Here is a 26,751-nt window from a genome sequence, read left to right as displayed (position 1 = left end):
CAACTCGGAGCAGTCCCTCGGGACAGGCTCTGGGGTGGAGAGTTAGAGAGGCTGCAAGCCACTGAAGAAAAATGGGCACATAGATCCAAGATGAACGTGAAAATAAGATGCAAAATGAAATTTAAATGAGCGACTATTTTATTTTGTATCCCTAGAAACAATTAAGCCAAGGTGGGAAACAGGGACTCTGGAACCCCGGGTTTTTCCATGCCACCTCACCCTTCCTACCCCTCCCACCCCTCCCTTTTCTTGCTTCGACCTTAAATGTTTTCTGCCTTGGCTGCAATTGTGGAAATCCTGAAGCTATTATGGAGCCTAAGACAAGTAGTCAGTCTGGTATTGACTCCACACCTTCACAAATTCTGGCATGCACTATAGACCTCAAATCTGGGTGAGGTCGCAGTGAGAGAGGGTCAGTTTCTCCAAGGTATCCATGAAGAAAGAAGTATCAAATCCTTGTGTATCTCTCGCCTCCCACACCTGAAACACTCATCAGTACCCCTCTATCCTCCCAAGGCTCTTCCCTTGCTGTATCTCTACACTTACTTGGGGGAAGCGAATCAAGGGAAAGAAAGAGGGAAACAGACAGGATTAGGAAGACCCACGCGTTCATGGTAAAGCGGGGTAAAGGAAGGTAAAATAGTAAGGTTAACTTCTGGCCAGAAATGGAAAGAAAACAAGGCAGGGAATAGTGAACAGCAGCGCTGAGTCCGGCGATTTTTACCTCCTCACAAGACAAGTCTGGCTGTTGGAACCCTAAGGACATGCTACTCTCCCCCAGCCCCCCCAGTCCCCACCTACTACCACTTTCCCTGGTCCTTCTCAGGCCACATCTGAGCAGAGAAGGGGAGGAGGGGAGGAGGGTGAAGGGGGTGGAGCTCAGTGAGTCATCTGATGAATCACAGACCCAGATATAAGCACAGAAACAAGGCCACAGACCCGCCCACCCCCACTCTACCACTCTTGCCCAGCTATAGTATTCCCCATTCTATTCTCCTTTTGGACACCACCCCCCCTTTCCTCCCTCTGTGCGTTGAAAAGTAGGAATGGAAAGAGAGAAAAAGGACACTAAACTGGGGAGATTGCAGCACAGAATTATCTGAACCAAAGTCACGACCTCGGGCTTTAAGTGATTGTCCTTTCTCCATCTGAAAAGTGGGAGAAATTGCTGGGGCCTGGATGACTCATTCTGAAGCTGCTGTGCACTTGACTGCAGGGAAAGGCAGGAAGAAATAACACGAAGAAAGTGTCATGAGGAAAAAGAAACGAGCTGCCCAATGAAGGTCGTGACTCAGCTGTGTGTGTGCTGGGGTGGCATCCCCTAATGTCAAATAGCGGCATTAAGCTTCCCACTCTTCTACCTGGTTCGAACTCCAGCTCCCTTCTCTTCTGAGGAAGAATGAGCTAATCAAAGAGAAAACGGACCCCTTCCTATTCCTCTCCCACCCTCTCCCACCGCCAAACGCTACCTAGAGCTACTACAATCCAACGCATTCCTTACTTCGGGCAGGGTTAACCTTATCCACGCCTCTTGGTCAAGCACACCCACCATGGGTCTACGTGTGTAGGGGGAGGGATGCCTCTTCCTCACCCTCAAATTCGAGGCTTGGCTAACTGCAGAGGTTATAGATCAACTTAAGACAATTTCTACGGTTTTAAGTAAGCTGTTTGGAGATCGAAGAGCTTATTGGTACCATCTGCACAGTGACATCTCATTTTCTGAACACATGCTCCGAAGCCGTTTGCTTTTAAAAAATTTTTTTATTTTTGTCTGTGAGCTCTAGGGTTTTGCATAAATGAGAAGGAATCAGTAAGGGGGAGAGAAGGTAGCACCTGTCCCCCCAACCCCACCCCTTTCACCTCTGGCTCTTTTACAGCAGTAAGTTTAACTAGGAGAGATTTGACCTCTCCCCCAAACCCCATCCCCCCCAAATATGAATTTTTAAACCCTTTTACAGATTTTTGTCAATTAAAAGCTAAACCAATTAAAAGAGGGAAAAATCTGGATTAACTCTCATACAACTCTTAAGCACAATCAGCAGGGCAACGATGGGATTTTAAAAAGAAGATACTGGAGGAATTCTAGGACTGTACCTACACAACATCCTAGAATCACATGGCTAAGGTCAAAGAAATGAGAGGGTGGGATGGAGGACCAACAGCAAAAGTCTTGAGGCAAAGGGAAAGGAAAATACCGGAACCTTGAAAAGCTCCTTGTCCTCAGAACCCCTGAAGCCCTGTACTGCGAGAGTATAAGTGCACTTATAAGACTGAGAGATGGGGGCATCCCTAGTCTTGGTTAAAGGATTTCTGCCTCCCTTCCACATATACACCACTCTCAAACTCAAATGAGTTCCAGAGATTGATTGTTAGACAGGGCATCCACCTCCATGCCTAAAATACTAATGATACTTTCCCCCTTCTCCCCCACCTTCTAAAAGCCTTGCTGCTATAGAACAAAACTTACTCACTGTCATGATCTCATGGATATCATGATCGCCCCTCCTCCCTCCTCCCTCATAAAAAAATCTTTCACCCATCTTCCCCTATAGAAAAATAGCTATTAATCTCAGGACCCCTCCTCACATTGAGAAGGGGGTGGGGTCTCAATGCCTCAATAAATAATTACCTTCTTCCATTTAAAAAAATAATTTAATTTTTAAGAAAAATCCACAGGGCTTGAAGGAGACCCAACGTACATCCCAACCCATCCTCAGTGAGGAAACTGAGAACTTTTTTTTTTTTGAGGGGGTGGGGAAAGGGAGTGGAGTTAAAATTACATCTTTATTGAAAAAAACAACACATGGCATGGAGGATTTTGTAATAATTTCATTTCTATTCTCTCAAATTTAAAAACAAAAAGGTGTCAAACTAGAACCTAACTAGAGTTCAAACTCAAAAGAACAATAGAGTATTTTTTTTTTTTTTGAGGAGGAAGATGCTTGAAACTTCCTTGGCTTTTTTCTCTTGGAGCTGCCTCCATCTCTCTAGGTCAAACCCACACTATAAGCTTTCAGGAAGATGACAGAGGAATTATTAAAAAAAATATTGGGGTGGGGTGGAGGAAGCATAGAAATTCCTAGGTCAGTTTCTCCACCAGTGCCCGAGACACCCCCATTTGTCTTTGGATACTTTTGCTTATTTAAAATCAAATAACCATTTTTTCAAGAGAGTCCAAGACAGAAGAGCCAGAGGCAGTAAGGTTACAGAAAACAGCAAAGTCGGACTCTGACAAGAAGGGGCTTTGTGGCTGAGAAATGGAAGGAAAAAAGGTAAACTTCATCTAGTTATATGCAACTCTGACAAGTAGTAGAAATTTCATACCCCCTCTCCCCAACCACCCTCACTGGACAGTGGAGCAAAGAGCCCCTCTTCTTAATGAAAATTCCCCAGCTGCATCTGCCAGCAGAAAGCCCTTATCTTTGTCCCCTAGGTATTAGGGGGAAAACTTGAATTAAAAACAGGGAGGAGTACATTTTGGAGCAGGTATGGTGAGAAAGCATCTCAGGAAACTCCAAGTAGAGAAATATTAGTTTCAACCAGCACTCCAGATGCTAGGTATAATTATTCTCCTTCTCTGAACAAATCCAGGAATGGATGCAATTGCATAGTTGACACCTTTAAGAAAAGTCAAAGAGAGAAAGTGAAGATGGGACCAAGAAAGGTCCTCTGTTTAAAGCTTTTAGAAGTGGTCAGGGCCAGAACCACCTCTGTCCTGGCTTGTGCTTTGTGCAAACTGCAAAGGGCCCCCCTCCCCATTCCCAAGCAAAGGGAGCTAGGTGGCCAGAAAAAGGGATTAATCTAAGGATTAATCAGTTCACTGGGAGTAAAGTCTGTGGTTGTAACTCCAAAATGTCATGTTTCACTAATTCCCCACTTGTATAAATTACCTCCACCTCTAAAAGTCTCCAGTCCTAATATAAAAAATATCTTCTTGTAAATTACTTTTTATTAATTTCATTTTAAAATAAACGACCCACAAATCTACGGTCAGCTATGGCTCAACAAAAGAAGCCTAGATGTTAATTAAGTTCACTCCCCAGAAGTGAAGAGGAAGGAGAAATGTCACACAAGTAGAAAAAGAAATCTTTTTGTGTGTTTTTCTTCTTTTTCAAACAAATTAGTTCATAAAATAATTTTTCATTCTACTTTAAAGCAGTGCTCCTAATAGGATGGGAATAGTAGGTTTAGGTTTTTTTAGGGTTTGTTTTTGTTTAACAGTCTTGCCAGTTATCTCTCACCCACCAAGCCAAGCCCATATCCCACCCAAACTCCCATGTTTAGTTACCGATATGGCCAAAAATCATGATCTCTACAACCTATCTCTGCAAAATCCATCCAGAAAAAACCCCAAACACATAGAAGTTGCTCTTCTGCCTCTATCCCTCCACAAAATGCTTTAAAACTAAGATAATTAAAATAAAAAATAAAATCATAACCTCATCAACTGGCAGCTACCTCAACCCAGCTTGAACTGTGACCCAGAAAAGGGTAGGGAAGAACAAGCAACAATCCTCCCTTCAAAACTGGAATAAATGACACAGACTTCTTAAATTTGTTCTTTTTAAGGAGGAAACAGGACCACAGGAAAATTATTTCCTTCCACCTAGGAAATAATAAACCTTGTGATTTAAACTAAATACTGCCTTCTTTCCCCACCCCCAACCAATCACTGGCCCAGTCCTGCTAGCTTCTTCCAGGGAGAATCCCTACCCCACTCTCTACCTGAATCCAAACCAGTAGAAAGTTTATTTTAACCTTCCTTTTGTCACATGCTTTTCCAACCTACAAAGAACTTTGGTCTTTTATTCCACCAACCTCAAGCCTATTTCTCTACTAGCCTCATGGTGTCTCAATAGCTAACTGTCCCTTAACACCCCAAGATGGGGAAAGATGGGTTACTGGGTGGGACCACAACATTGTCCCCATTTGCTTCTCCTACTCTGACACACCCAGTTCCATGGGGCATACTACTGTTTGTGAGGTACTTTCCTCAGTCCCCCTACCCAGCCCTGGCCAGCTCCTAGCAGCCTGGGCTACCCATCCCCTCAACACCCTGAAGCCTGGGTTGGGTCCCACAGAAGTTATTGCATTAGCCCTACCCACAACGGGCTGGGTCACGATGAGCCAATCAGTAGCGCTTACCTGTCTTTGTTTTGCCCCCTTACCCTCCCAGCTTCCACCCCCATTCAGAATCTGTGTACCAACAGCTCCCCACCCCTTTCCTGCTCCCTCCTCCTCAGTTCCTCCCGGTAGCAGCAGGAGCAAAAGTTGCTGGTCTCAGGGTGTCCATAGAAGCTGCAGTTCGGTTGTTTGCACTTGGTCTGGGTCAGGGGAAGCCCCAAGTCTTCCACTGTCCCTCCACCCCATCCACCAGCACCATCTGGCTCTGGGGGTTCCCTGTAGCCATTACTGTAGCTGTCTGCTACACGAAAGGGGGAGGGTAACAATGATCCCCCTGGGTTTCCATCCACAGAATGAGTGTCTCTCTCCAAAGGAACTGGGTCCTGATGGGGGTAGGGCCGCCCTGAGGAGCACTGTCTAGGGAAAGTAGCATAAGAGGGGAGTTCCCCTCCACAGGGACCCCCTGCCACCTGCCTCCCAAGGTCCTGGCAGTGGGGACCACTCCCAGCTGGCCTGGGGATGGTGAAGCCCCCAGCGTGGCTGGTAGAGAATGCAGCCTTGGGCTCTGGTGGGGAAGGGCTCAGAAGCTCTTCTCCCCCATCTGGCTCTGGTTTCTTTGCTGGGGGGGGCCCACTTCCACCCCCTCCATTCATTTTCCTTTCTGCCTCTTTCTGTTTCTGCTCAGCCTGGAATCTCTCCTCAGCATCTGCCAGGTACCGCTGGATCATCTCCTCCTGGTACTGGTGTCGGTGACTCATCTTCAGGTTTCCAGCAAAAATAAACTTACGTTCCCCCTGCATGGCAATTCTCATAATGCTCAAGCTCAGTCTCACCTCCTGGCTATACTTGCTCCCTCCATCACCTGGAGACTCAGGTGCAGGCTTTTCAGGCCCACCGATATCCCCAGATGCATCCTCCTTGCTGCCCTTCCAGCCCTTGACTGAGCCTTTCTTTTTCTTGTCCAGTATCTCACTGCTACTAGGTGGCACCCCAGACCCCACCCCAATCCCAACAGGTTTGGCACCCTTGCCATGCATTAGGCCCCCCATGTTCTTCTTGAGTTTACTGCCCAAAGTCTTGCCAAAGCTGCCCAACTTGTTGGCAACTGAATCTGCTCTCTTCTTATCCTTCTCCCGATCTCGCTTTGGCTTCTCTTTTCGCCCACTTCCCCCATTGCTGGTAGAGTTGCTGCCAACTGATTCCTTGTCAGATTCCCCTGATTCTGGGGTAGATCGGGGTTCATCCCCAGCTGAGGCTGTGGGGGACTCAGGTTGGGCCAAGGGAGCCTAGGAAAGACAAAAGCATCATTGAAGATTACCCCACATTTCCACTTACCTCCTTCCCATTCCCACCCCCAATTTCTTCAGCAACTCTCTGGAATGGTGGTGGAGGGGTTGGTTTATTCTCTTTCACTAATCACTGAGGAATATAACTGCTGTGACAAGTAAGGAGTTGTTCCTGGTTTTTAACTTTCATCCCAACCACCACACCTGGACTTCCTGTGGTGGTTCAGTCTCAAGCTAGAATAGAGCCTAGATATTCCTGTGGGATTCTAAGCAACACCCAGCTTGTCTGTGTAGGGTTGAGTTTACAAATGTCTCCTTCCCTCCCACTCTGCCTAACGTGCCTTATGTATTCCATCCAGAGCTAAGCTCCTTTCTCCCACCTAGCCTAGGTTTCCCCCACAACAATGGGTCCCCCCACTAGTGAAAGATGAGCCATGACTGTGAAGGCAGAGAAGTTCACCTGGGCATCAGAAGGTAAAGAGATCCATTTCACATTCATGTAGCTATGTAGCAGGTGTAATTTTGCCTCCAGGGACAGGGTCACACTGCAGGAAGGAAAAGAAGGAATCAAAACCCAAAGGCTTCAAAGGGGGTAAATGAGACTACAGTCTGTCAGTGTTTGCCAAGTTCATAACAATAAAAAAATAAAAATCTGAGAAAAATAATAAAGAGTGAAAGTCAAGTATAGGAATTGTACTAGGTCAGGTAAACTAGGTCATTACTCAGATATTGGGGATATTAAGAAAGGGAATAGGGAAAGATTTGAGTATTGTTCTAAATGTATTTATTCTCCAGGTTTCCCAGATTCAGGGTTGGGGAGGGTTTGGAGGGCCTAGAAAAATCATTTTATTCTTGCTCTATTTTATTCATATATTTTCCAAATTCGGAGGTAGAAGGCTAGAAAAACTAGACATCTGAGATCTGGGAGTTTGCTTCTCCTGATATTCCAATTTTACAAGGCCACAAACCTACAGTGGACAATTTTGGGTATTTTAAATCCACCCTCATTTACATCTTTGTCAGGGCAGACAAATCCAGCCATAAGAAACAATAATTTGATAGCCCTGCCTGACCTCTCAGGTCTTGTTTTGTTTTATTTTTATTTTTTTTAATTTTTGTAATGTCTATAATATTAAGGACGGAACTATCATCTCTATTCCACTGAAAGGAGGAAACAAAAATCTCTGTTTTTGTGCCACCAACCCCCCCCCCCAAAGAAACTGTAAAAGCAGCTATGCAACACCACAATTCTAGTATTAGCCTATGGCCAGCCCTCCTCAGATATGGGATATTGCAGGTGCTATCATAGATCCATTTTGAGATTGGAAGACTTGTTGTGGAGGTGCTAAGAAGTATGCAAATATATTTGTGAAGATCTTAAACAGAGAATCCATTTGCCTGACCTGGCCAGCCTGACGTTGTCACTCTCATCCTTGCCCCACTCCCAGCTCTTTCCAGGGTCCACTGCAAAGTGTAAGGGTAACAGCTTGTGTTCGGAGTCTGTGAGTGGGATCACTGCTAGGGAAGGGGAGAGGAGTAGGAAGTAAAGAAACAGGTCATTAAGAAGCCTCTGAGTAACCAGACACAGATCAGCCTGCACTGAAAGGAAAAGGGAATAATTACCATATCTACCAGACTATTCTCTACTCAATTATCTATTTTGTGGAGTTAACTTCTTCCTGCTACACAGCCTCAAGAGAGCCTTCAGTCCACTCTCAGCGAACAATTAATGGGGATCACTTACTGCCTCTGGATCAGACTGTCAGGCAGTCTGTGCTGAGAGACCAAACTCATCTGAACATAAACGTAAGCAAAAGAAAGTCCTATAACCCAGTTACCCCGCTGAACAGGGTCCTGTTCCATGACAGAGTGAGAAATCCAAATGCAATGACATACTGGACACACCAACGTCCTTGTGACTTTTAAGGCTTGATCTAATATTCCCTTCTACTGCCAAGAACTGTTTTAGCACAAGCTTTTCCTTAACCTCTTGTTTCAATTCCCCCATGAGGAAACAAGGCATCGTCAAAGAAGGAAGATGGACAGAAACCAGAGACAAAGACACCATCATCATCACCTTGCTCCTTGGAGTTCTCTTTCTGCTCCATAGACACCAGTGCAGAGAAATGAGCCTGGTCATAGGCCAATACCAGGGGTGATCGGTGACACCGGCTGGCAGGGACTTCCAAGGGCAGATAGATCCCCCCAAAGGGGATTGGAGCAAATGCTGCAGAAGAAACACAAAGGACAAAATCATTAAGCTGATCAATTCCCTTGCCTAGGAGAGATCTTCCTACCTTCTGCCACTTGTATATCCCCAACAAAGACTAGTTAACACTCTCCTCTTCCAGAAAGTCTTTGCTGATTAACTCCAATCAGTCTGTTACATCTTCTCAGCATTTGTATTTTATTTCCCCAGTGTGTGTTATGCTTGTATATTCTCCCCACCTCCCCCGCCCTCTCAAAGGCTTAGTACCTATTTCTACACAGAGTTCAGATGAGGACATGTGATTCAGTGACCCACCTTCTCCTCCTGAGTCCCTAAGCATGGTGTCTGCCACGACAACAATTGGTCTCTTAAGCACGTGTGCAAGAACAAAGACATGGAACTCTTCCAGGCTCTCATAGACAGGTTCTTCTGAACTCTCCACCCTGAAGTCAAAGGAGCAGAAAAGTAAGCCTATGAAGACTGAGTACTCTTGTCAAGAGATGAAGGGAAAACACTGGGGTGCAATGGCACAGCTCTGGACCAGTGTCTACTAGACCAGTGTCTACTAGACCTTTTTTCTACTCCTGGCTCTGTAACTAACTAGCTGTGTGACTAGAGCCACATCACTTCTGGAAGCTTTCCCTACCCCTCTCTATAAAAGAATGGTCAGGCTGGAGAAAAAAGTATATCAAGAACAGTTCATAATAATTTTCTGGATCAAATAATCATGATGCGCAGGAGTGACACTAAGGAATATGAAGTGAATGACATCTGATTGTTGTCACTAGTACCCATCACAAGTCTGGACCATTCGAATTAAAATAGTTAAGATGTCACAGGTTCTTGAAGGCAACCAACCATGTGCTGAGGCCCAAGCTGATACGAGGACTCACTCTACATAGGAAACCTATTCAGTGTTTTGAGGCCTGCCAGCCAAAACCTCCCCTTTAGGAGCCCCATTAGGGGGAACAATATCAAGTTACGTCTTCTTTAAAAACACCTGAGGGTCTATCATATTCTTTCATGGGGGTTGGTTAAAGACTCGCATTCACTTTTATCCAGGGACTTAAAATCACTACTAAAATGGCCCCCAAAAATCCCCTTTTTTCTACATAAATTCCTAGTCACCACAATTATAAGAAGCTAATTTTATTTCCCCCAAACCACCCCAAAGCAAAATCCCCTTCCAACAGGCCCCCTCCAAACACTTTCCGGGAAAAAACTATACAAACCATCCCAAAGGAAGGGAAACTTGCAAACTAAAGAGGACCTGAACCATTTCTCCAGGATGCACAGACCTTTCCATGAGGCAAAAACCTCTAGGCCTAAGCAATCACACACAGATGGCATTATTATTAATAATGGTGATGATAAAGATAATAATAATAATAATAATAGTTAACATTGATACAACCCTTCCCACATGCCAGCATTTTTATTATCTTAATTGATCCTCATTTGAACCCCGGGAGGTTATTTTTATTATTATCCCTATTTTACAGATAAGAAAACTGAGGCAGAGTTTAAGTGACTTGCCCTAGGTCACACAGCTAGCCAGTGTCTGAGTCATATTTGAACTCAGGTCTTCCCAACTCTGGGCCCAGTGCTCTACATCCAAAGCACCACTTAGCAGTCATAAGGAAAAGCTACAGAAGATCAACTGGAAATATATAAAAAAAGAAACCCCATCCTAGTCAGGCAAGTCCTTCCATAGCGTAGATCCCAAGAAACTATTTGAGCGAAGAACCCTGCCCCTTCTTAGCACTGATTTATCAAGACAGTCTTTGGAAAATCAACAAACTGTGATATCAGTGATGTGATGATGATATTATTGCACTGAAGATCCATCTGACCTTTCCCCAATGCCAGCTGCCTAGGCAAGATGGAAACCCACAAGTATGGCAACAATGGGCTCAATCCTAAACCTTCTTTGCAGTAAAATGAGTGTCCATTTGGAGTTTACCTTGTTGGATAGTGTGACACATTGTTCTAAACTTACTTTCTGCCAGAGTGCTTTCCAATTTCCCAGCTGTTTTTGTTCAATTGTGATTACTTACCAAAGTAACTCCAGTCTTTGAGTTTATCAGACATTACTCTGTGTGTTTGCTTCTATATAATGGGTACCTAATTTCTTCCACTGATATCTCTCCTGTGCTCTCCCCTTTCTCTTCCTCTCTGGCTCTCTCTCTTTTAACTAGTACCAACTCATTTTAATGATCACTGCTTTTTAGCACAGTTTAAGATCTGGTATTGACAGACTCACACTTTTCCCCTTCCTACTTTTTTTTCCCCATTAGTTACCCTTAAGATTTTCTTAACCTTTGTTCCTCCATGTGAATTTCATTACTATTTTTTTCTAGTTTTACAAAATATTTCTCACAGTTTGATTAGTATGACCCTGGATAAGTAAAATGATATGGGTAGTACTGTCATTCTTATTATATTGGTTCAACCTACCCACACATAATTAACATTTCTCCAATTACTTAGGTATGATTTAGTTTATGGAAAATGTGTTTTGTAGTTGGATTCAGATATTTCCCAGGTGAATCTTGGTAGGTACACTCACCCAAATTTTATAGCTTCTATGGGTTATTTTGAGTGGAATTTCTCTTTTTAGCTTTTCCCACTAGATTCTATTGATATATATATAAAGGAATGCTGATGAGTTATGTAGACTTATTCATATCCCACAACTTTGTTGAAGTTATTACTTTAATTAGCTTTTGTTGATTTTCTAGGGTAAGTTTCTTGTTTTTTTTCTGTTTTTTTGGGTTTTTTTTTGGCTAGGCAATGGGGTTAAGTGACTTGCCCAGGGTCACACAGCTAGTAAATGCTATGTGCCTGAGGCCGGATTTGAACTTAGGCTCTCCTGACTTCAGGGCTGGTGCTCTATCCACTGCACCACCTACCTGTCCCTTCTAGGGTAAGTTTCTAAGTAAATTCTAAGAAAATCGTATCATTCGTTTCCTCTTTGTCTATGCTTATTCTCTCAATTTCTTTTTCTTGGCTTATTGCATGCTAACATTAGCATTTCTAGAATTATGTTAAATATAGTGGTAATTAACAGGCACCTTTGCTTTATCCCTGATCTTACTAGAAAGGCCTCTAATTTTTCACCATTAAATATAATGTTTGCTTTTGGAATTAGGTAGATATTATTTACCCTATGAAGGAGAGTTCATTTATTTCTATGATTTCTATACCTATTAAGAGGTTGTTGAAATTTGTCAAAAAGCCTTTTCAGCATCTGCTGATATAATCATATGGTTTTTATTATATATGTATTATTAACATGATATTTAATCTCCTTACGTTGAATAAACCCTACATTCTTGGTATAAATCTAACTTGATCATAATGTATAATCTTTATAACATGCTGCTGTAGCTTATTCGTAAAAATGTTACTTTAAAAATTGTCAACATTCACTAGTAGTTTGCTTCCTCTGCTTTGTCTCTCCTTGGTTTAGGTATCAAAATCATATTTGTATCACATAAAGATACTGCAAAAGTACTTTCTTTTCTTATTTTTGCAAATAGTTTATGTAGTATTGTAATTAATTGTTCTTTGAATGCTTAATAGACATCATGTGTAAATCCATATGATCCTGGAAAATTTTTTCCTCTCTGGGAGTATATTTAGGGTTTATTAAATTTCTTTTTCTGATATTAGGTTATTTAAAGAGTGTTTCTTCTTTTATTAATCTGGATGTCATAATTTTGTAAGTATTCATGTATTTTCTCTAAGTTGTCAGCTTTGTAAGCATGTAATTGCAAGAAATAGCTTTTGATAATGTCCTTAATTTCCTCTCCAATTGTTCTTACTCTTTTTTCATTTTTGATCCAAATAATTTGGCTTTCCTCTTTCTTTAAAAAAAAAAAAAAAATCAGGTTAGCTAATTGTTTATGTAGTTCATTCCCCACCCAAACCCCCCCCAATCAAAATAAAAGACAGCTCCAAAGTTTTATCGATTTCATGATCTTTTTGCTTTCAATTTTATTAATCTCTTCTTTAATATTTGACATTATCATTACTTAGGGATTTTTTATTTATTGTTTTTAAAGTTTTTAAAATTACATGCCCAATGGTTTGTTCTTTTTCTCTTTTCCTGATGAAAACCTAGATATACATCAATTTTCCCCTTACAAGTATTTTAACTGCATCTCACAAGTTTTGTATGTTGTCTCATTTAAATAATTTCTTTAAAGAAATTTCTAAAAATATCCTGATAACTGCATTTCAATAAAATAGGTTTCCACAGTAATCTTACATGTTCTATTTTATGCATTTTAAAACATTATTCTGAGAAGGGATTTACCACTGTCAAAGGGTTCCATGACCAAAACCAAACAAAATGAAACAACCCACGTCTGTCTTATCACAGTTTGCTAATCGAAGACAGGTCAAGATCCACATAGGATCATACCATACTGATCCTTCAAAGGTACAAATATAAATAATTCAACAAATAGGAGTCATAAAATACAAATACCCAGATGCAGAATATAGATTCTCCAAAACTCAAAGAGTTCAATAAGTCTTTAAGTTTCCTTCTTAATTTGTGGGGAAGCAAGTATCAATTGCTTCTTATGAACTATATATCTAGAATCATCAGGTTTCTCCCTAAAAACTATAATTGAATAGGCTGGACCCTGAATTTTCTTACACTGATTTCCCACGCTACTTTGGCTCTGATATGAGCCATCATTCACTCTAAGGCTTCTGCTGCCATAGCCTCATCTGGCTCACTTGTCATTACATCACTAATATAATGGTAGACCTCAACATCCTCAGGAAGTAAAGCCTCTTTAAGTCTTTGCTCAGTCTGTCAATTAGCATTTATTAAGTGCCCGCTGTGTGTCAGATACTGTCCTAAGCACTGGCCTAATATGAGGAAGCTGCCCAAACACCTAAGGAGGTTGTTAGATATTAGTAATCAGGTTACTTTATGTCAGCTTCATAAGGATAGTCCAATTTCTATTGGAGATTTTGAGGAACAAAACATGAGGGAAAGAATATCCTTACTCGGGTGGATATGGATATTAGACTCCCTGTTTAGGTCGTAGTTGTGGTAGCTGACAGGAGGAGGAGTGAAGGTGTATTTTGTGGGTATGGATATTAAGAGTTCTGGGGGATCAGTTAACTATCTGGGAGCTTTCAGCAGCTTCTATGCCAGTTACTGTGGGCAGGGCTAACGGGAATACCCTAGAATAGCATGAAACATCACCTGGAATTACTTGAAACATCTCATGGAGTTAATCCTGAGCAATACTGGAGGGCAGGCAAAAGACATCTCACCAGTAATAGAGATGAAGAAGGTTGGCATGTTCTATCATACAGATTTCCCTTTGAATAACCTTGTGCTACCAGTGATGAAGGCAGATGGAACCTGGTGATTAACAGTGGAATACTGGTAGTTGAATAAAGTAGTTATGCTAATTGCAGCAGCTGACAAGATCAGGAGACATAAATAGTGACACAGTGGTTACTGCTTCAAGTCCTGGAATAGTACAGAGTCTTCTAAATGAAATCCACAACCACTCAAGATAATCCACACAGTTTAACAATTTGCAGACTATGCAATACAGCTGAATGCAAAGCCTATCAAGTAGGTCCCTCAGTATATACATCTTGGCTAGACACTGCGCCAAGAATCTAAAAGAAGGAAGAAAACTGGATGGAGTTTTGGAAACTACACAGCTGGTCCCTGAAACAAAAATCTTTTTCATACCATTATCCATTTAGATAATGGATAATGAAGCTAGGTGGCACAGTGGATAGAGTGCTGGGCCAGAGTCAGGAAGACCTGAATTCAAATGTGACCTCAGCCACTTAGTAGCTTGTGTGACCCTGGGCAAGTCACTTAACTCTGTTTGCCTTAGTTTCCTCATTGTAAAATAAGCTGGAGAAGGAAATGGAGAACCACTCCAGTATCTTTGCCAAGAAAACTCCAAATGGAGGAAGGGAGAATCAGACGTGATTGAAACGAAGACGACGACAACAACATCCATTTAGATCTACGTAGGGGGAAAATGGGGTGGTCTAGTGAAGAGATGGCCTTGGAACAAGGAAGATTGAGGACCAAGTCCCATCTCTGACATGCACTCTCTGGGTGACCTATGGTGAGTTACTCAACCTCAAAATGCTCCAGGCAACTCTCTGAGACTCTTTTTCAGAGAAGGTGCCAATTGTGAATTGGGTAAAGGGAGTTTCCTCATCCTGGAGTTTCCTAAACTAATGAAGTCACTGGTCCAGTCTCTCTGCTTATTCAATTGGTAGTGCTATATGGCTATGAATCATGAAATACCCTTATCTCCAAAAAGTCAAAACTGCTGGGGGCTGGAAGGGCAATGGAGAGCTGGGCAGTGAGTATAGCAGTCTATTAAATACAATCAAGGACTTGTAAAAGATACCTTATGATCTAAGAGAAATATGATCAGTCTCCTCCCTGCCTTGGTTGCAGAAGCCTCATCAACTCTGAAGGGCCAGAGGACAGGGCTTTTTCACAAGCACCCCAGCAGCATCCCTCTGACAGCAGTCACAAGTGTCTCTATCAGGAACCAAGGACAGACTATGCCAATGAGAAAAGGTAGACTCAAAGCTTAACAAAGAGTCCAAGGCAGCTAGGTGGCGCAGTGGATAGAGCTCCGGGCCTGGAGTCAGGAGTACCTTAGTTCAAATCTGGCCTCAGATCAGACACTTGATACTTACTAGCTGTGTGACTCTGGGCAAGTCACTTAACGCTGACAGCCTCACTTAAAAAAAAAAAAAAAAAGCCCACCACCACCCCTAAGGGGGACATCCTGAGGATCTCAGGTGGGAGCTGTCACCCTTTTTGCCACATATGCTCTTTAAGCTCAACTCCCACAGATTATGTATGAACTGGCAAAATAGTGTTATCACAGACTTTTGCTGGGATGTTATATACCAACTATACTACTGCAGTAAACACGTTTTAAGAACTTGTTACATCTGGCTGACTGATGCCAACTGATAATCATGAGGGAAAGCACACCAGTGGGGATTCATAAGTTATAGCACTTAATCCCTCAAGGTTAGTCTTAGAAACCTTAAGGAAGATGGAGCAGCCACAGTCTTAGGAGCCAGTGTGAATAAAGGTTGGGAGAAAAGTTCCAGAACCTGTGATACTGCTTATATTTGTATTCGTCCCACAGCAATACATACCATAGGCATTAAAAAAGTGTTTACTGAGGGAGTGGAAAGAGGCTGGAGAGTAATGGTTCTAAGTCTTTCGGAGGTATCAGCAACAGAGAGGTAATCACCATCTCTTCACATTCAACTAGTTTAGCAATTTCTCCAATTTCTTCCCCTCTTCCCACTCCTACTACAATCACTGGCCCAACACAAAAATGGAAACATTATTTCTACCAACTCTTCCTCCAGCCTCTTTCTTCCTTGAGCTTAACATTTAAAGGAAGGACCTAGTACCAGCTCAAGCCACATCTGCCAAAAAAAAAAAAAAAAAAAAAAAGATGCTACAGATGGTGGTTAACTTAAGTTCATGGGTCAGCACAGGTTTGATCTGTGGCACCAAAAATATCCAAATGTTAAAGAAATAGTACAAACTGATCCCACGGGATACTTTATTCTCCCCCATCCCTACCCCCCATATCTTCTTCATGTCTCTTCCTCATTGATCAAAAGTGACCTCTTTCAGGAAGCTAATCTAGATTAAACTCACCTTAACTTTACAACTCCTTCTGCATTCATGTAATCAGCTTCCATTACTTGTATGTGTAAAAAAAAACCGTTCTTTTTGTTTGTCAATTATTTTAAGTGAACTGTGTCCAGTTTTCACTGGATGGAACATTCCTATGACAAGGTCCAGGGCTCCTGCTCCCTCTAGCAGAAAACTCTGCAGACAGGAAGCACTCAAATACAAATGGAGAATTTACTATTTCTTACTCCCTCCCCCACACACATACCCTCCACAGCTGGCTCCGTTGGTTCCTATATGCATTCGGGGTTCACTTGAAGCAAGTTTGATGAGCTCATTCCATTCCTTCTGCCATTCCTCCTCTGTATACACAAGCCCAGACTATGGGAAAAAGACAGAGAAGTGATTAGGTGATTATGATGTTGGCTCCCAAGGACCCTTCATCTATATCCTACTCAAATATCTTCATCTATATCCTTTCATTCACATTCAAAAGTGATTTATACTACAAATTCAACTCAACTATTCAAGTGAATGGTAAAGGGAGCTTTGCCAAAAATAATATAAACTGAAAGATAATACAAAAATATTATTTATTGGTTTGGGGATGCCATATGTAATTATGGAAACAGATTTACCACACTAGTTACTAGAAGAATATTCAAATAGCTTTGCACATATTTATTGGAGAAAAACAAAACCAGACCTATTCCTTGTTCCTCACCGCTACTTCCAGATCCTCCCCTTCCAACATCACTCAATAACTTCTCCTTCCACTTGGACTCCAAACATATTTATCAGAGAGCAATTTTCTAGCCCTCTTCCCTCCCCCTACTTCTCCTATTCTCCTTCCTTTCTAAAGAAGTTCAGTACCTGACTCAGTCACAGAATAACAGAATTCAGAATTGGAAGAGTCCTCAGCAACCATCTAATCGAATGCTTAACTGAAAGGAATTCCCATTAAAACATTATAATTTTTACTTTTTATTATTCTGAACCTGACAAATACAAACAGACATGAACTTTTAAATATAAAGAGAACAGGAAGAGAACTATATATGAAACCACAAATGCTTATTGTCTACAGCTTCCTTTAAAAAAAGTATATATAACAAATTCATCAGGTTAGTTTCAAATCTATTCTTCCATATCCCTCTGAACGTCATTCTGTTTCTCTTCTGTACATTTCAAAAATGCTTCACTGAGCCTCGATTCTTTTTTTTGCATCCTTCTTGCTTGCCCCCATCTCCCCACAAACCAAATTGAATGCTCCCGCCCCGAATTTTTTTAAGCTTCCCTTATAACAAATAAGCATAAGCAAACTAAACAAATCCACACACACTGGCCACATCTGAAAATGTAGGTCTCACTCTATACCTCAGTCTATCAACTCTCCCTAGCTAGCATGTTCCATCATTGGTTTTCTAGAGTCCCAGTTAGTTACTATATCAATCACAGTTATGTCTTTCAAAGTCTTTTTTCTTTACATTACATAAATTGTTCTCCTGGTTCTGTTCACTACATTCTGCACCAATTCATAAAATAGTTTCCATGAAATTGTCCCTTTCATAGTTTCTTACAGAACCTATATTCCATTACATTCACATACTATAATTTCAACCATTCAGGCACTTACTATTTCTAGTTCTCTGCTGCTCTAATATAAATATTTTTGTACACATATACATATGAACACATATTCTCCTGATCTAGTAAAATAACTAGAAGCAGTACTGCTGCATTAAAGGGCAGACATGGGTCAGTGACTTTTTGGACATAATTCCAAATTACTTTCAGGAATGGTTAAACCAGTTCACAAATCAACATCACATTAGTGTTGACATCTTACCATAGTCCCTCCAATTACTGTCATTTTCCTTTCTCATCATCTTTGCCTATCGGTATGAGGTATCTTAATCAGTGTTTCTCTTATTATCAGTGATTGGGAACATTTTTTTTCATCATTTTTTTTTTAATCATAACATATCTTCCCAAGTTTCTCTGAATAGTCCACATTAACCATTTATTATAAAACAAAAATAATACATCATATTTATATACCACATTTTGTTCAGTCATTCCCAAATGATGAGCACCCACAAAAAAGTAAAGCCATAAAACCCAATTAATTTTTTTACTCAAACTCACAATGCCTATTCCAAACCTTATCCCTCCTCAAGAAACCTCCACTTCTCCACCACTCTCCCTTACAGCAGAGACTCTTACTTCATATTTGAGAAGATAAAGGCCATCTAATGTGGAGCTCCCTCTTTTCCCCAATTCTACCTCTCAAATATCATCATTCCCCATCCTCCCCTCTTTTGCTCCAGTCTCAAAGAAAGAAGTCGTCCTTGTTCTTGCCAAACTCAATCATTCTACTTGAGCCCTTCCAAGAATTTGTGCAAAGATCATCTTTTGATTTGCTAAATCCCATGGCCATTCCTCAGGCTTCATCTTTTCTAACCACTCCTTCCTCCTACATACTCTCTTCACTGTATTTCCATGACACTGTTCTCTACTGGTTCACTTCTTTACCTGACAGTTCTTTCTCAACTCCCTTTGTGAAATCATCATTCTTGTCTTATCTATCCCCTTTTCGTAGTTATACCAAAAGGTTTTGTACAGGCCCCTCTTCCCATCTCTCTTCATACCTTCCCTTAGTGATCTCAGCAGTTCCTGATTATTCAATTATCATCCCTACGCAGATGATTCCCATATCGAGATATCTAATCATCTCTCTTAAGTTCTAGTCCTGAATCACCAACTGCCAGATGGACATTTCTACCTGGATGCTCCAAAGGCTTCCAAACTCAGTATGGCCTACCCTTAACTCTTCTAATTTCGCTACTTCTGTCCAGGGCACCCCTATTCTTCTGGTCACCTGGGTTTGCAATCTAGGAGTTTTCCCTTTCCCTCATTCCAGTTATCCAGTATGTTGCCAATTCCCATCAATTTTAACTCCACAACATCTCACATGTCTCCTTCACTCACACCGAACCACCCTAATTCAGACCCTCATCACCTCTTACCCAGACTTTACAACAGTCTCTTTTCTGGTCATTCTACTTTCTTCCTTTACACATCCTCCACACAGCAACCAAAACAATAACACTAATGCACAGGGTTCTAACCATGTCATTATTCTCCTGCTTAAAACATTTCAATGGATCCCTGTTGCCACTAGAATAAAATAACAAGTCCTCTGTTCAACATTTAAAGCCATTCACAATCTGACTCCAACCCATCTATCCATTTTTTTCACATTATTTCTCCTCACTCCATATTTCAACCTACTCAATGGTCCCTAAACATGACATCTACCTCTGTGCCTCTACATAGGCTATCCCCAATGCCTAGAATAATAATAGCTAATAACAGCTAACATTTATATAGTGTTTGTTATATGCCAGGCACTGTGCTAAGCACTTTACAATTATTATATCTCATTTAATCCTCACAACCCCAGGAGGTAAGGGCTATTATTATCCCCATATTTTACAGATGAGGACACTGAGGCAAATAGGAAGTGAAGTGACTTTCCCAGGGTCACACAGTTAGTAAGTGTCTGAGTACTCAGGTAATGCTGACTCCAAGTCTAGCATTCTATATCCACCCCGATGCCTAGCATGTTCTCTTTCCTCATCTCTACCCCGCTGGAGTATCTAGCTTCCTTTAAGTTGATTTCATTTTTATTTTTGTATCACGAGCATCTAGCATAGAGCCCAGCACACAACAGGCACCTAATAAATGTTACTGGATTGAATTAAATGATGAGAGAGGAAGTCACCCCAGAGACATCTCAGATATGGGGAACAAGCTTTTCTTCAATTAAAAACAAGCAAAAGGAAACAGAGGCAGCATTGGGTAATAGAGAGAAAGCCTTCTTTATGATGTGGCTGACTTCTGCCCAGCAACAATGAGAGCCTTGCTAAATCTGTATCTGCCCAGTAACAGGGGGGCCCTATCTGTTGATAAGAAAACCTTATTATTTTCTGTATATGTGACTTACCCCTAATGTTCATACCCATATCCTTGAATGTTGCAAGTTAAATTCCCTGCTTTGTGACCACATCCCTGAACTGTCTTGTAAAGTACTCAACACACCTGCGTCTCTTTTCTTGCCTCCCCTTTCCTGACATCCTTCCCTGTGGCTAACTGCCCACGTGGGAGCATGCCCCCCATCCTATACCCAAAACTTGGGTGTAAAAGTAAGCCCCGGTCTTATTCCAAGCTGCTAGTCTTCACCCAGGACTAACCTGCCACTTTTGAGATAACAAAGTTCTCTTGACTAGGAGAACCTCTGCCCTCTGGATTCTTTCTGGACAACCCAACTCCGAATATCATCTACCTCTTCATTTAGAGTCAGAACAATTTGGATTCAATGCCTTTCTTCTGATATATACTAGCTGTGTGATGATGGGCTAGTCACCCAAGCAACTAAGACTAAAAGTTATAGACACTGCATCAAGGAAAGGAGTTTCCAAAAGAGAAACTCCCTACAACTGACAAAATTATAAATCTGGGCAAAAAGAAGAAAAAAAATTAGTTAAGCAAATAACCCATAATTAAAGCATATGTAGTTGATTATGCTACTAAAGAAAACCACATATAAAGATTTCCCTCCTTCCCTAACTGCTAAATAGGTCAGCTAAGTGGCTCAGTGGAGAGAATGCCAGACCTGGAGTCAGGAAGACTTATATTCTTGAGTTCAAATCTGGCTTCAGACACTAGTCGTGGGATTGTGGACAAGTCACTTCACCCTGCCTGCCTCTGTTTCCTTATCTGTCAAATGATCTGGAGAAGAAAAAGGCAAAGCACTCCAGTATCTCTGCCAAGAAAAAAAATGGGGTCACTAAGAGTCAGACAACTGAAATGACTAAACAACAACTAAATATATATCTTGGCCACTAGGGGGAGTATCTTCCCAGATTACTAGCTATCACTAACTTCTATTCGTCCACTCCTTAACAGCAGGAAAAGAAAGCCCTGTATCAATTCAGAAGCTCAAATCTACAGGAAAAGCCAACTACTGAGAAACACATCAAGTGAAAAAAAATAATAATCTGAAGTGGCGATTTTTTTTGGAGAGGGGAAATATAAGTCACTCCATTTTTTTAAACAGAGACACAAGAAACACTACTCAACAAACAACAAATAAACAACATATTTCAGATACAAATTACAGTTAAAGGAGAAAGGTGGAAAGGTGAGAGAAAAGAGAAACCAAAAGAAAGAAGAAAGAGAAACACAAAAACGGACTGACAGTGACACAGATCAGAGTGAAAGAGATAGTCAAGAAGTGAGGAATAGAAATAAGAAAGATGGATGGGAGGATAAATAGAAAGACAGAGAGGCTTAATAAGTTCATACAAACGTACCAAATAAGAGAGATGTTAAATATAATCTGATGAGCCTACTGATTGGCTAAATATTTACCAAAGACCTGAAAAAGCATAGTTCCTAACTCACTGTACTAAATTTCGATAGAATAAAATCCTCTATAAGTTCAGGAAGTTCCTCATTGGGAGCTCTGTAAACCAAAGAAATCAGAGGTTTGGTTTCCCCTTCCCCCTCCTCAAAATTTTTTAACTGACATTTTCAAAATGCGTTATTTTTTTACATAAGTTTTGGAAACACGAGTGTTCCAAAAATCCTTTCTCATTTTTCATAGGAAAAAAAAAATCCTTATTTTTCACCTCCCTGAAAAGTAGAAACTGTCATGTTTCATTTTACAGAGGGAAAGGTTATCTACTTTCATGGAATAAAATCAATAATTTGTTTCACATCAGTAAGAACTTAAAGCTGTTTTATAGCTAGAGGCATAAATGATACCATCTGTTAGACACGTCATCACCAACAAGCATCTGAGTACCTACAATGTGCAAAGAGCACAGTGCCAAATATTCTGTAGATGGGTGGTTCTTGTCTCCTGCCCTATCCTCCAAGAATCTCTGTCCTATGGGGTAATTTGAATTTTATGCACTTTTGAAGGTAGTAAAAATACAATAGTAGTAGAATGAGAACCTAGCAAGTTCTACCTTTGGGGATCTGCCTAGATAACACTGGAAGGTTTTCCCATTTAGATTCTCCTACCTCCTTATTCTGCTGTGTTTGCTGCCACCTCCAACGCCGTCTTAGTGCCTCCTTCTCCACTCCCTTCTCCATCAGTGAGTAAAGTGCCTTACGCAGCATTAGGTCCCGATCATGGAAACCCCACATCCCTATAGAAGGAGAGAACTTGAGAAGGAAAAATGGCAGCGGCAAGCACTGAAGCAAAGTAGGCTGAGCCTCAAGTTCAAAGACTGTATATTTCAGAGAACAAGTGAATAGACCAGAGAACCGTGTTCCTCCTGACCTCTGCCCAATCTATTTCAGGTTGCTACAACTCCCAGGCACCATGTTTCAAGGAGAGGCAGATCCTGATTTACTGGTTGTGAAACTTTTAGAAGGGCTCTATCTCTACAAACCCCTATTAAGGAATCTTCACAACTAAACAAAGTCTAACACACTAAAAATCAAAAATATCAGAAAAACTAATCTTAAAAGAGTACTCCCTCTATACATAACCAATATTCACACTGTCCTAGAGTTGTGGGTGTGTAAAAATTTGGGCTGGAGCTATTTCCTGATGCACTAAAGTGAGATAACTTTAAGCAGAACATAGCAGGATAAGAAGAACATACAGAAATGTAGTTTTACACACATCTACAGACTGCTGGGAAACCACAGAAGAAGAAAGAATGGGCTGTCATGCAGCCATAAGAGATGGGGGAGATGAGGGAGGGAAGGAAAACAGTTCTCTGGACAGATGAAGACTACCAAGAGCTGCAAGCAGAGGCTGCTATTTTAACTCCAAAAATCATCTTTATGGATTCACAATGAAGTAATGACTATTGATTATGTATGTGAAAAAAGAGGAAAAGACAGACATGCTTTTCATCCCAAGTAGTATGAAAGGTTAAGTTATGAAAGCGGGTGACAGTTTAATGCAGATATGCTCCCTAATGGAGCCTACACTGTGCCTGCTTTCTTTCTACTGTCTCTGTTCCCTGAGCTGGCTGGCTCAGCACTGACACATGTGTCTCACCTAAAAGTCAGATGATGATGCACACAGGAGGTCAGACTTAACGGCTCCCCTCTCTGCATGGAGGACACTCTAGAATTGTTCAAATGGATTTCCTTCATATCTCAGAAATTCAGCTGCCTCTTTTGACAAAAATATTATCTGCCCTTGGGCTCCACAGTTTTCCTTCCTGTTCCCCAAACCAGAAATCTTGGAGGAGGTCAAAAAACCAGGCCACGACTTACCAAGAGAAGCTGCATGCAGGAGGCAATTTCCATCTCCTGTTGTTGCCAAAGGCAGAAGTCTTTGGCAGGTCGGGTCCACACTTACCCACCAGTTTAGACGCCCTACAGAAACATTGAGGATGGCAAGAAATGGACAAAGTAGGTTAAATAATCATCCTTTCCCTCAAGCCCTGAGCTTCTGGTCCTGCCAAAATGACTCAAATTAAAATGTGAATAATCCCACCAAGCATGGATCACTTTTTTACTCTTAAATTCCTCTGGAGTCAGTCTGAAGCAACAAAGTTCAAATGGTTAGAGAGAAATGCTAATAAGGCTGAGGCTGCAGGTTCATAGCCTTGATACTGTATGGCCAGAGAGAGCTTCTTTACCTTATTCAGCTACCTGGCAAATATATACTATTTGCTGTAAGATGGATCAGCAAGTATCCTATCAATGTCAAAAACATACTTCTCTTTTTCTTAAAATTTTTTATTGATATCTTTTGTTTTTACATCATTTGCATTCCTCAATATGTCCCTCCCTCCTCTCCCAAAGATTGTAACAAAGACTAAAAGAGGAAAAAACAGTTCATCAAAACTAATGAACACATCAACAAAGTCCAACATGAATATGCAGCATCCCACAACCCCAGGTCCCCTTCCCTGCAAAAAGATGAAAGGAGGGGCACTTTTATGGTGGCACCACTTTCATACATGACATATATGGTAGCATATCATCACATATATACAATTATTAGAATACCAAGTTCTACAAACCAACCAGAAAAACCAGTGTCATTGCTTTATATTTAATCCACAGAAAACATAAGCTAATTTTGTGGATTATCCACAGGTATTTCTTATACATAGCTGGAATTACCCTCCCCCTAAACTCAGCACACTCCCAGCTGCCTCTCCCTACCATACAAAGCTAATTTTAAGAATGACCTAAATCACACATAATTAGGAAGGTAAATCTGTTTGTTGAGAAAAAATCACAGCCACAGTGATCACTAGGGGATTCCTATGAGTTCTCTGTCACAAATTCTCCTTTCCACTAGCATGGGTAATTGAGAGTTGATCATACTCAGCTGGTATTCATTTTATACACTGCTTTGTAAGCACTTCTAAGGCTCTCCCTTGTGTGTTGACTAAAGGCTTCTAGAGAACACAAACAATGTTTGTCTCCATCTTCATCTATTCACTCCAAAACACTGAGGACTAAATTTCGTACACTATTGAGTATATAAGGGAACATTCAATAGATAGTGTCTAGCTGCCTATAAACTCTGAATGTCATTAAATGGTACCTTATGCATTGAACCTGGAGGCTGCAGGCCTAATCTTTAAATAACACATCAGTCCTATTTCTCAAGAATGGTGAAAGGAACAAAATGGATTTAGAGCCCCCCTTGCTGACCTGCTTGTTCCAGGGCAACCAACATGGACTGCTCGATGAGATCTCTCTCAATGAAGTTGCGGAAATCTTCAGTGAATACAGTGAGGTCTGGAAGCTGGAAGGCACATATGGGCATCTCCAGAGGGTGTTCACTGGTCCCCCCACTCCCACCACTAGGGGAGACATGGGAACGGGCTAGGGAAACAATGCTGGAGCTGGCATGAGAGATGCCCCGGGACAAGCGTTTCTCTGCAAAGAGAAATGGATCCCCTTTAGAATATAAAACCTCGCTCCCTAACCAGAAAAAGTACAAATGCTATCAGAAGTCATGGTCTTTCCATTGAGACTCCAATCAGAAAGAAACTGTTATCCTCATAGATTTAAATAGAACTTCAAAAATCCCCCTTCCACAGACCAAATGGGATGGGGGAGGGAGGAAGATACAGAATAACATGTGCAGACCACCCCTCTGACAAAACAAGAATACAACCCCAGGACCTACAGCCTTGAAGTTAACACCAACAAAATGACCAAATACTCATTCTTTCCTCTTCAAATCAGAGCTTGCCTAGGTCTTTCCTTCCCTAAGACTGGGTCCTTCCCACTTCCACTTCCCACCAACAAGGTCACTGGCCATTCCAAGACACAGGTGGAGTAGAACCTTTGGACCTCAGTTTGGAGCTTCTTTTAGATAGAAGATTGTTTAAGCAATAAGGTCTTGAGGATAATTAGAGAAGAATTTTCATTTGGGGAAAGAAAATAACTGATAGCCTTACCCAAAAACTTGTCTGACTAACCCTAGCTCACTTTGTTCACTTCATTTACCACACTACTCCCAAGTACCTGTTTGTAACAGCAGTTACGTACACAGTCAACTCTTGATCATATATTTTAATGTAGGAAAGCAATATTATGTATAATCCAAAAAATAATTATGTGGTTTTTGTATGTTATATGATTGTTTTAGTCCGGATCTACCTAATTACATGCTATTACAATTAATTTTCATTCCCTGAACAAACATAGGCAAAAAGGCAATATGAAATAGAACTGCTATGAGTGGCAAGGAAAAAAAAGGCTTTTGTCAAAAATTTGCCATAAATAATATGCAAAATGTAATCAAGAGTTGACTATAGTCACTTATGGTACCTTAAATCTGTTGGAATTCTTTGGGTTTTTTTCCACCCTGTGTATCCTATCCTATCCATTAGCTCGAGTTCTAAATCAAATTCAGGGATTATATTTTTTCCTTTCTCTCCTCTCCCACAGAGCTCAAAACAGAGCCCCAAATATGGCCCCTAAAATGGCTGAAATACACTGACTTTGACTGAGAGACCCTACAGGCTGAATGCATTAAGGCTTTCTTGCTTAGAAGAGAGGAGGACAACTGGAGGGCTCTGCTGGCTACTGACAAAATATAAGTGCATGTTACTAAATCCCGTTTCCAATACCTCCCTTCCCCTCCCCTACTCCTTTGGCATACCCCTGTACCTTGGATAATGTCATCCTGACGATGAAGGGTGGGCCGGGGGGGACGAGTGGGCTCCCTTTCAGGAAGTCCCTTCTCAGGGGGTCTGGGGCCACTACGACCCTCACTGAAGGGTGGGAGCAGGTTCCCAGCATGGACCTGACGAAGCTGTTCAAAATCACTGAGGGCTGCACTTACATCCCAATTTTTTCCTGGTTAAGAGACAACACAGAGGGAAAACTGATCACCTGGGAATCAAATAAACAGGAGAAAGGCAAGGAAGAAAGTGCTGGAGGCC

General features: G+C 41.3%; 1 protein-coding gene across 7 annotated transcripts in view; it reads right to left on the bottom strand.

The window, feature by feature from the left end:
- Positions 1-2,958: 2,958 nt before the first annotated feature.
- LOC114043043 (OTU domain-containing protein 7B-like) overlaps positions 2,959-26,751 on the bottom strand; it is an 82,827-nt gene continuing 59,034 nt past the window's right edge. For 6 of the 7 annotated variants that reach the window (XM_027861887.1, XM_027861886.1, XM_027861889.1 and 3 more), the window contains 10 exons: positions 26,477-26,665; positions 25,007-25,234; positions 23,609-23,710; positions 22,394-22,521; positions 16,569-16,681; positions 8,935-9,062; positions 8,488-8,637; positions 7,814-7,928; positions 6,871-6,955; positions 2,959-6,410 (listed from right to left, as the gene is read on the bottom strand). In XM_027861887.1, the coding sequence (XP_027717688.1) occupies positions 5,190-6,410; positions 6,871-6,955; positions 7,814-7,928; positions 8,488-8,637; positions 8,935-9,062; positions 16,569-16,681; positions 22,394-22,521; positions 23,609-23,710; positions 25,007-25,234; positions 26,477-26,665 (2,459 nt within the window). In that variant the 3' untranslated portion in view covers positions 2,959-5,189. The remainder of the gene's footprint in view (positions 6,411-6,870; positions 6,956-7,813; positions 7,929-8,487; positions 8,638-8,934; positions 9,063-16,568; positions 16,682-22,393; positions 22,522-23,608; positions 23,711-25,006; positions 25,235-26,476; positions 26,666-26,751) is intronic. The other variant, XM_027861890.1, reaches the window with a different exon arrangement.

This window comes from Vombatus ursinus, unplaced genomic scaffold (assembly GCF_900497805.2).
Source record: "Vombatus ursinus unplaced genomic scaffold, bare-nosed wombat genome assembly UNPS02014768.1, whole genome shotgun sequence".
Classification (NCBI taxonomy): Eukaryota; Metazoa; Chordata; class Mammalia; order Diprotodontia; family Vombatidae; genus Vombatus; species Vombatus ursinus.
Note: the sequence above shows the minus strand (reverse complement) of the source record. Positions and strands in the feature narration are given on the sequence as shown.